We start from the raw sequence: 11,332 nt of genomic DNA on the forward strand, positions 1-11,332 counted from the left end.
AAACAAGTAGCCAAATGTGTTTTTGACCATGACAATAGGTTTTATTCTTTCTTTACATTTTAGAAATTGTTTAATTGTGTGAAGTTTATATGCGTATACTGGTACATAGGCATATTGGTTGACATGATTATATAAAATACTATGACCTCCATATGCTATGTGTCTAATTATTTAAAAATAAAAAGTAAAACATATTTCAGTTACACAATATGATTAATTATTTCAATGAAATGTCTACTTGAGACGTAACAAATTATTATGACATGGAGTGCCTTTCTCATCACAAATAAGAACTTTTCAGAATGATTTTGGTGCCACCTTCCCCATCATATTCTTTTTTGTGTTCTTCTCTGGCTTCAGTAAGATGATGTAACATTTTGGAATAAAAATACAAATTAGAAGTCCAAAACTGGAGGCCAGAATGGCAAATATTTCTACAGCAACACTGAACTTTCCAGGAGAGCTGACATAAGCTGGAATAAAAGTGAGCCAGACTGCACAGAATATCAACATGCTGAAGGTGATAAATTTGGCTTCATTAAAATTATCAGGAAGTTTCCGAGCCAGGAATGCAAGAAAGAAACATAACATGGCCAGAAGTCCTATGTATCCAAGCACAGCCCAGAAGCCAACAGGTGAGCCCAGATCACACTCTAAGATGATTTTGTCCTTGAATTCATTAAAATTCTTCAATGGAAAAGGAGGAGAAATGGTCAACCATAAGATACATATAAGAACCTGTATGAGTGTGAAAGCCAGAACACTGAGTCGTTGCTGTACAGGTCCAAACCACTTCATCACATTACTGCCTGGAAGTGTCGCCCTGAAGGCCATTAACACCACTATAGTTTTCCCCAGAACACAAGAGATACAGAGGACAAAGGTGATGCCGAATGCAGTGTGTCGCAGCATGCAGGACCATTCAGAGGGCCGGCCGATGAAGGTCAGAGAGCACAGGAAACACAGGGTCAAGGAGAAGAGCAGAAGGAAGCTCAGCTCAGAGTTGTTAGCCCTGACAATAGGAGTTTTCCTGTATCTGAAAAAAATGAATGCCACAACAGCAGTCATACACGATCCAAACAGGGAGGCAGCAGTGAGCAATGCTCCCATAATTTCTTCATACATGAGAAACTCTGCCTCCTTCTTTACGCAGGCATCTCTTCTTTCATTTGACCAAAACTCTGGGTGGCAACGCACACAGGTGATAGAATCTGAAAAGTGAAAGCAGGTGTTATGCTCAGTTCTGTTTTGTTTATGTTGAATCTTTTTCAGTACAGAAAGTAGGCTACATGATCACCAGGTAATAGATACTTCACTGCATGCTAAAACAGTGTCTTAAATACAAATGAAGGTTGTTTAAGGTCCCAACCTTAAAGAAACTTTATGGACATTTCCATACATTGATGGATTTCTTAATACTTGTGTATCACAGTTTAGGACATAACATTTGACGTAGTGACATGGATACAGAATGCTCAAAACTGCATGTGAACCTGACAACTTCTACACCTTTGTTTTATTGTAAATTCAGTACAAAAGCCTCACATAAAATAGTACTACACCTGTTTTGTTGCTTATTTCGCCCTCTGCACATCTTATACAATCATAGCAGCAGACAGGCTTTCCTTTCTGGAGAACCTTGCGAGTTCCTGAGGGACATTTCTCACTGCAAACTGACACAGGCACCTGCATGAAAAAAACATGAGAGGTCTGCATTGACATTCGCCATGGCAAATTCTTGTCAATGCAAATGTCCATTTTGAAGCACTTAAACAAAGCAGTATGTTCAATATAACAAAAATTATACTATAATTAATTTACCAGTTTTGAGTTCTGTGTCCAAATTAAAGATATATTTTGAAGATTCAGTTGTTTGTCTGCAGGTAAAGATGCATCATGAAGGCCGACTGTGACAAAGTTCACAATGCTATTTTCTGTTGGCTGCCAGTTTATAATTTCATACTTTGCTGCTGGGTCTCCATACTCATTAAAGTAAACTTCATCTCCTTCCTTTGTTTTGAACTGAATGCCTTTTATGTGCTGTAAAATCTAAGAGAACAAGGTTTAATTTAGTCAATTATCTGATAAACAAATTGTAGGCCTGTAGGCTCAACAGCCTCATAGACAGAGTGCAATACTCATTTTTAAAAACACTAGATCTGCTTTTCTTGTGACCTCATGTAAAAATTAGGTTTCATGTAGTTTATGTTTAACTCACCTTGAATGGATCGAGCTGCACCTTCTTGTCACATGCTTCATTACAGCCAATCATACTGTGAAGTGCGTGGGCCACAGCATACACTCCTTTGTAGACATTGTTGAATATTGGCATGAGTGACATATCAGTGAAGCTGTTATGCACCCCAGTCAGATCCTCATTTCCAGTACATTCTCTCTGATTCCCTGCAGATGACTTAAACTGCTTAAACTTACAGCCAAATAATGTCTCCCAGAACTCTGTAAATATTTCATTACTAGATGAATTTAGCGGCTTCACATCAAGTATAAACTCTCTCATGCCGCTGACATGTGCTTGAGGGATGGACAGGCCTATTGCACCATCTAGAATGTGATGTTTATCCATTTCTGCAATTTGGGAATCAAAGATCCAGCTCTCACTTCCGACCCACTGGTATCCAGTCAAGTTGTGGTTGGACAACTCATGTATTAACACATCCATATCCATGTGGGAGAGGAAAGCTACGATCACCTTTGAGGTGGAAGCCTTGATAATGTCAATTATCTTTTGTATTTTCTTTGGCGGATCTGTTCTAAAGAAAGACACTGAGTACTCGAGACAGATACCCAGCTGCTCTGCGGTCTCTGTGAATATAGCCATGCCATTATTACCATAATCATCATTAGTTCTAATGGCTCCAACCCATGACCAACCAAAGTGCTTGACCAACTGGGCCAGGGCTCTGCTCTGGTAGTAGTCACTGGGTATTGTTCTGAGGAAGGATGGGTACTTGGTTTTGTCACTGAGACAAGCACAGGTGGCAAAGTGGCTGATCTAAAAAAAAATATATTCACACAATCATATTTGTTCCAAACAGCTGATTTGAATTACACAATAGGCTACAAACTTTTTACAAACATAACATATTTACCAAATCTACCCACCATTGGGATATGAAAAGGTCCAATGACAGTAGCTATAGCCATGCAGGGAGAGGAAGAGGTTTCTCCCATAATGGCCAGTACTTGTGCAGGTCTGGTACAGGGTGCATCAGAAGGTGCAGAATCATTTTCATTACCATTGGCCAAGGCCAATGCAACCCTCACACTTCTGGCAATAGAGCCACATGTATCATACATTTTATAGCCCAGAGAAAAACCAGGCAGTAGGTCTGTGCTGTTATTAATCTCTTCAATTGCAAAAATCATAGCCTGGGCAAACTGGAACTCTCTGAAATTCAAACTTGATAATGCCAATTTAAACAGCTGCATTAGTGGTGGCCCATATCATACTGTAACAAAAGCATTAATGAACACAACTGGGAATATTTCTCATTTATAATTTACCTGGTGCATTCCAGTGGTAGTGGTTTGTGCATGTAGCTATCCTTCCTGTCTTTCCAGCTGCTGTGGAAAGAGAAGATCCCCCCCAATATAGTGTCTCCTTCCTTAGATAGCTGAGGAGTCTCAGAATCTCCTCTCTGCCTGCAGACTGGCTCTTCAGCCTGAGAGAAAACCACTACCAACAAGAGCTGTAAAAATGCCCAACCCTGTTCTGACCACACCTGTGTGGACATCTTACTGACTGGGAGATCTAAACAGCTGAGTCTGATCACATCTACCTTATTGTAAGTCTTGCACTGGTATTTATGCATTTTGGAGCAGCATAAAAAAAAAAATTATAGATAAGCAATGTTTCACCTCTGTTGACCCTGACACTGGGACAAGAGGAGGGAGGTGCCTAAACAGAAAAAGGGTTTGCGATACTAGCCATGTTCAAGTATCTTTGGTATGTGTGTTGTGTTACTGTATAGGACAATAATTTTCAATTGAGCCACATTTCTTTTCAACTTTTAAAGATCATTTTCAAATTTTGAAAATGTACTTTACACTTGATGTGTGATGGACGTTACTGTAATTAAAATGGAAAACAATGGGCTTTATGCACAGCTCCACTACTTCCTGAAATAAGCCATCTCGTTTATTTCCTGTCTTACATTATTGGACCAATTGATTAATCCAGGTGTGTCTGACCTCACAACAATGGTCAGACACACCTGGATTAATCAGTTGGTCCAATAATGTAAGACAGGAAATAAACGAGCTGGCTTATTTCAGGAAGTAGTAGAGCTGTGCATAAAGCCCATTGACACACTTCCTCCAAAGGTGCAATAATTGGGTCAGTACAAATCAGTACAAATACAGACAGGTTAAGCCTGCATTTGATATTTTCTTGCCATTTGTGGGCAACCCATACAACACCACATGATTCTTGAAGGAGAATTCCAGTCATTTTCTAAATAACGCTCTACAGCTCTATAGGTCCCCGAATGCTACCATAGGAAAAGACCTAAGAAAAATGTGTGCAGCCCGGACCTAGCTCTCCTCCTGCTAGCTGTGCAACATTCCAGTTGTGGCAAGGTGAAGAGGGCCCAGACGGGCCTCGAACCCCGGACTCCCGGGTAAGTCATGCGCGCTAACCACTTGGCCAACGGGACAGCCCCTTGAACAAGTAGCCAGGATGCATGATCAATTGGAGGCATTATGACAGGACCCTCAACTGTCACACAGTTAAACAGCGAAGTAATGGGGGCAGAACTTTAAAACCATGGTTTTGGCCTCTATTATGCTCAAAATATCACGACACATGTTTTGCAATATCCGCAAGTGCCTTACCACACAACACTGACTGTGCATAAACTCCCTTAATATGAGAGAGCAGTGCTACATGTGTGGTTTTGTCACGTAGCCCTGTTCATACTGGCTTTCTTGGTAGACCTTACTAGTTGACTGTCAAGTGCATGCCCAGTCTGCCTCGATGCAGAAAGTGGAAGAAGGAGAATATGTCCGGATCATGTTGAAGAGATGGAAGAACATTTTGAATTTGATGGTTGTGCGGAATATACAGATGAGGAGCACTCTTCATTGATATGGAAACAGTCCTGAGCTTGGAAGCCAGTTTGAACAGAGCTACGTGACAAAAAACACACATTTGCACTGCTCTCTCATATTAACAGTGTTGTGTAGTAAGGCACTGGTGGATGTTGCAAAGCATGTGTAGTGATATTTTGAGCATAATAGAGGCCAAAGTTTTAAATTTCTGCCCCTATTACTTCGCTGTTTAACTGCAATGTTGCGCAGCTAGCAGGAGGAGAGCAAGGTCCGGGCTGCACATATTTTTCTATGGTCTTTTCCTATGGTAGCACTCGGGGACCTAGTCTGTTGAGCGTTATTTAGAAAATGACCAAAATTCTCCTTTAAATTGAGGTTAGTCTAGCTAGCAAACATGGCTTAAATTGACATACAGAAGCCTAACATTGCTTTGGAGTCATATTTGTGTGCCTCTGATGAATGTGTGGCAGGACGGAGGGCCCGGGCGGGGTTTGAGCCCTAGTCTCCCAGGTAAGAGTCATGCGCGCCGACCATTCAACCAAAGGGTGCATGATCAATTGGAGGCATAGCGACAGGACCATCAACTGTCACATCTCTCCCCCCTCTTTTCACAAGCATGCTCCACGCAGGCTGCCACAAATCAGGAATCCATGGACCCACCACTGGTGCTAAATGGCTGTGGGGGGGGGGGGTTCGGAATGGAGGGTTTCCCCAATATCCCCAATAGCCTTTGCTCTCCTCCATGTGTGTCATGTTGAAGATGACGTCATGGTAGTTTTGTGGTTGTTACCATAGCAATAGCCCTGTATTGAGGGGGTACTCTCTGCAGGTATAGTTTGTGCTTTATTGGAGAAAACGACAAATAAGTCATAGATGTTGTTGTTCTTGAAAACATATTTTATTGTTCAATCAACCCTTTATAAATTGTATTAGGCCTAATGTTATGAAGTCAGTACAAATCAGTAAGAAATCAAGTCTAATATCTGATTCGAATAAATCTTATTGATTTCATGACATTAAGGTATATAGTTTATTCATTGTATGTATTGGTTGAAATGATTGTGTATCTGCTTGTGTTAATGTAACAAATGACATGATAATATGAAATGTTAGTGGTACAACATGACTCCTCTCTAAAATGAAATATCGCCTTTACAATCTGGCCAACAAATTATTCTGTGATATTTATAATGGAGTTGTAATGCCTTTGCCACTATTAAAATAACTTTTCAGAAAGATTTTGGTGCCACCTTCCCCATCATATTCTTTTTTGTGTTCTTCTCTGGCTTCAGTAAGATGATGTAACATTTTGGAATAAAAATACAAATTAGAAGTCCAAAACTGGAGGCCAGAATAGCAAATATTTCTACAGCAACACTGAACTTTCCAGGAGAGCTGACATAAGCTGGGATAAAAGTGAGCCAGACTGCGCAGAATATTAACATGCTGAAGGTGATAAATTTGGCTTCATTAAAATTATCAGGAAGTTTCCGAGCCAGAAACGCAAGAAAGAAACATAACATGGCCAGAAGTCCTATGTATCCAAGCACAGCCCAGAAGCCAACAGGTGAGCCCAATGCACACTCTAAGATGATTTTGTCCTTGAATTCATTAAAATTTTTCAGTGGAAAAGGAGGAGAAATGGTCAACCATAAGATACATATAAGAACCTGTATGAGTGTGAAAGCCAGAACACTGAGTCGTTGCTGTACAGGTCCAAACCACTTCATCACATTTCTGCCTGGCAGTGTCGCCCTGAAGGCCATTAACACCACTATAGTTTTCCCTAGGATACAGGAGATACAGAGGACAAAGGTGATGCCGAATGCAGTGTGTCGCAGCATGCAGGACCATTCAGAGGGCTGGCCGATGAAGGTCAGAGAGCACAGGAAACACAGGGTCAAGGAGAAGAGCAGAAGGAAGCTCAGCTCAGAGTTGTTAGCCCTGACAATAGGAGTTTTCCTGTATCTAAAAAAAATGAATGCCACAACAGCAGTCATACACGATCCAAACAGGGAGGCAGCAGTGAGCAATGCTCCCATAATTTCTTCATATGATAGGAACTCCGCCTCCTTCTTTACACAGGCATCTCTTCTCTCATTTGACCAGAACTCTGGGTGGCAACGCACACAGGTGATAGAATCTGAAAAGTATGAAGTATAGAAGAAGTATAAGTATAGAACATTAAAGCATTTTGTTAACATTTGCTGAGTAGATCCGTTTTTAATTTCTTGTTTATATTTGTAACACCTTACTATAGCATACACACTACATGCATACAATATACTGTTCACCTAGATGGCTCCAAGATCTGATCATTACAGTAAGTCATAAGCATAAGATCTTAAAGGGATACTTCACCCAAAATCGATAATTCACAAATTTTCTACTCACCGTCATGCCAAGGAAGGGTTTGGAGAACTTTCTGAGTTATCAAAACGCTTTTGGAGTTACAGGAAGGTCCGGCTGGCAACATATTTTCATATAATGGCGGCGGATAGTGCTCATTTTTGAATCGTCCAAAACACACACACTATGAAAACATTCAAATACTTCCATACTGCACATCCGGAAATTGGTGAATTATTGATTTTGGGTGAAGTATCTCTTTAACTTTATCAAATGGGTTATTTCATACACAGTTTTGTATTTGTAATTGTCCATTGTAGAATTCTAATATTCTTATTGTATGAATTGTATTCATCTCCCGTACATTTGTATACATCTATACATGTATGTTTCATGCACTGATACTAGTTTGATATATTTTGATTAAAAAAAATACAAAACTCTAAAGGATCAGGTTTGGAAATAATAAAAATAAAATCACTATGTGATCAGGACACTTTTTTTTGCTGTACATTGAAATGCAAAGCTTCACATTAATTATTACTAGACCTGTTTTGTTGCTTATTTCTCCCTCTGCACATCTTATACAATCATAGCAGCAGACAGGCTTTCCTTTCTGGAGAACCTTGCGAGTTCCTGAGGGACATTTTTCACTGCAAACTGACACAGGCACCTATATGATCAGAACAACTTTGAGAAAACTGTATTGGCACAACAAGCTCTTATCTTTGAAAACATTTGTTTTAAAATCCAAAGCATTTAAACCAAACATCATGATACAATCACAATTATACTCTATTTCATTAGTACAGTGATGACATGGCGACTCACTTTTTTTGAGTTCTGTGCCCAAATTAAAGATATATTTTGCAGATTCATCTGTTTGTCTGCAGGTAAAGATGCATCATGAAGGCCGACTGTGACAAACTTTACAATGCTCTTTTCTGTTGGTTGCCAGTTTATAATTTCATACTTTGCTGCTGGGTCTCCATCCTCATTAAAGTAAACTTCATCTCCTTCCTTTGTTTTGAACTGAATGTTTTTTATGTGCTGTAAGATCTAAAAAGACGGTATTAATGGTTAATTATCCATCTTGAAGGCCTATATGTAAAACCTGGAATATTAAGTATTTAGTATTTAACTCACCTTAAATGGATCGAGCTGCACCTTCTTGTCACATGTTTCATTACAACCAAGAATACTGTGAAGTGCGTGGGCCACAGCATACACTCCTTTGTAGACATTGTTGAATATTGGCATGAGTGACATATCAGTGAAGCTGTTATGCACCCCAGTCAGATCCTCATTTCCAGTACATTCTCTCTGATTCCCTGCAGATGACTTAAACTGCTTAAACTTACAGGTAAATAATGTCTCCCAGAACTCTGTAAACATTTTGTTACTGGATGAATTAAGCGGCTTCACATCAAGTATAAACTCTCTCATGCCGCTGACATGTGCTTGAGGGATGGACAGGCCTATTGCACCATCTAGAATGTGATGTTTATCCATTTTTGCAGTTTGAGAATCAAAGATCCAGCCCTCACTGCCGACCCACTGGTATCCAGTCAAGTTGTGGTTGGACAACTCATGTATTAACACATCCATATCCATGTGGGAGAGAAAGGCTACGATCACCTTTGAGGTGGAAGCCTTGATAATGTCAATTATCTTTTGTATTTTCTTTGGCGGATCTGTTCTAAAGAAAGACACTGAGTACTCGAGACAGATACCCAGCTGCTCTGCGGTCTCTGTGAATATAGCCATGCCATTATTACCATAATCATCATTAGTTCTAATGGCTCCAACCCATGACCAACCAAAGTGCTTGACCAACTGGGCCAGGGCTCTGCTCTGGTAGTAGTCACTGGGTATTGTTCTGAGGAAGGATGGGTACTTGGTTTTGTCACTGAGACAAGCACAGGTGGCAAAGTGGCTGATCTAAAAAAACAAAACAAGAAATCACTTCCCAAGGTAAAAAACAAACAAATATGTAAATATAAATATACAATATTCACACAACCATAATTTCAATTTGTTTGAGAAAACTATAGTATTACACACTCACAATATTTTACAAATACCAAATATACCCACCATTGGGATATGAAAAGGTCCAATGACAGTAGCTATAGCCATGCAGGGAGAGGAAGAGGTTTCTCCCATAATGGCCTGCACTTGTGCAGGTCTGGTACAGGGTGCATCAAAAGCTATAGATTCATTTTCATTACCATTGGCCAAGGCCAATGCAACCCTCACACTTCTTGCAATAGAGCCACAAGCATCATACATTTTATAGCCCAGAGAAATGCCAGGCAGTAGGTCTGTGCTGTTATTAATCTCCTCAATTGCAAAAAGCATAGCCTGGGCAAACTGGAACCCTCTGAAATTCAAACTAAATGAAAATAGTTATGAATATTTATTGTTAAAGCACTTGAAATAGAAACAATAGCACAGTAAATTAAAGCATTTGTTGCTACACACAAAAAGGAATCTATGTAATTTAAATACTAATTTTCATTACCTGTTTTGTACATGTTTTGTATCTTTACCCACTTCCTCTTAGATATATTAGATCTAAAAATCTAAAATCTAATTTACCTGGTGCATTCCAGTGGCAGTGGTTTGTGCATGTAGCTATCCTGCCTGTCCTTCCACCTGCTGTGGAAAGAGAAGATCCCCCCCAATATAATGTCTCCATCCTTAGATAGCTGAGGATTCTCAGGATCCCCTCTCTGCCTGCAGACTGGCTCCTCAGCCTGAGAGAAAGACGCCACCAGCAACAGTTGTAAAAGAGCCCAACCTTGTTCTGGCCATCTTTGTGTGGACGTCATTTTGTCTAAGACAACTAAACCACTGGGTGGCATCACATACTTTAATGCAAATTAGAATATTGCACCAGTATTTATACATTTTGGAGTAGCATAAAAAATAGTAATAGGTCAATCATGTTGGGGCAATGTAGAGTCGCTGGCACACTCTCAAATTAATTATTTTGGCCTGTAGGCTACTGTGCAACATGTTGTAAAGATAACATTTTCCCTTTCCGAAGTTATTAATTGCTATCAAGTTAGAAATTATACATTCACTCTTTAAGCCAAAACATCCAATATTCAGTCTCTTTTCAGTCTTTGCTTTGGGCTCCATCTCCTAAGGAAAACATCCTCTTATGTTAACCAGCTAACTGCAAACTTTTTCTTTGTCTGTCTGATATTTGCTGGGGGGCCTTCTCTCCAAATGTCTATTTGCTAACAGGACACTACATGCTAATTGTTTTACATGCTAAGTGCTCCTTTTTCCTCCTTAGAGAGCCTTCTCAGACCACTTTTCGTATTTTATGAATGATACATTTGATCTAAGTCTATCTCATGAGCCTTTTTTGGCTTAAGTTTGGTACTGTCCATAGTTGGATTTCTTGGAGTATTCAACAAAAACACTTCCATTAATGATGTCTGTTATTCCGATTTGAAGTGCTGGAAGAAGTTAGAATGAATTCATGTGGTTCATAATTTATATAGGGCATATCCAAGACTGTGTGTATGAGCACATGTCATAATTTTACATTGAAGCCCAACTAACATAGCCTGACTCTCGCCAGACCCTTGTAGTTCCGCAAAGCTACGCTGAGCTCCACACAAGGGTCTGGGACTGCTCCATAGGCGGTTCATTTCAGAAGGCGGGGCCTTGTAAAAAAATCTTGTATGTGATTGGATAAACCACTTGTCCGTTATCTTGAATGACGTGCTACTTCAGCCACTCACTGCGAGCCGCCATTGTTGTTTGACTCAAACAGTCGCTTCAGCGCTACGTCACACCTCAGAAAGTCCCGCCCGGCGATCCTGATTGGTTCATTATTTTTTGCTCCGGGGAAGAAGTTTGCATTGGCCTCGAGTCCAGACCCTTGTGTGAAGCT

The 11,332-nt window shown here is 40.0% G+C and overlaps 2 protein-coding genes across 2 annotated transcripts; both read right to left on the reverse strand.

Moving 5' to 3' along the window:
* Positions 1-297: 297 nt before the first annotated feature.
* LOC310996350 (extracellular calcium-sensing receptor-like) lies at positions 298-3,755 on the reverse strand (the record flags this gene model as incomplete). The annotated part of the gene is made up of 6 exons (XM_083985726.1): positions 298-1,211; positions 1,563-1,686; positions 1,822-2,049; positions 2,219-3,013; positions 3,124-3,421; positions 3,526-3,755. The coding sequence occupies 6 exons, from the start codon at positions 3,753-3,755 to the stop codon at positions 298-300; spliced, it is 2,589 nt and encodes an 862-aa protein (XP_083841852.1).
* A 2,544-nt stretch (positions 3,756-6,299) lies between these two features.
* On the reverse strand, positions 6,300-10,253 carry LOC310995898 (extracellular calcium-sensing receptor-like; the record flags this gene model as incomplete). The annotated part of the gene is made up of 6 exons (XM_083985088.1): positions 6,300-7,213; positions 7,969-8,092; positions 8,251-8,478; positions 8,566-9,360; positions 9,517-9,814; positions 10,021-10,253. 6 exons carry the CDS (start codon positions 10,251-10,253, stop codon positions 6,300-6,302), a joined length of 2,592 nt encoding a protein of 863 aa, XP_083841214.1.
* Positions 10,254-11,332: the final 1,079 nt, after the last annotated feature.

The sequence above is a fragment of the Trachurus trachurus genome, assembly GCF_905171665.1.
Source record: "Trachurus trachurus genome assembly, chromosome: 13".
Classification (NCBI taxonomy): Eukaryota; Metazoa; Chordata; class Actinopteri; order Carangiformes; family Carangidae; genus Trachurus; species Trachurus trachurus.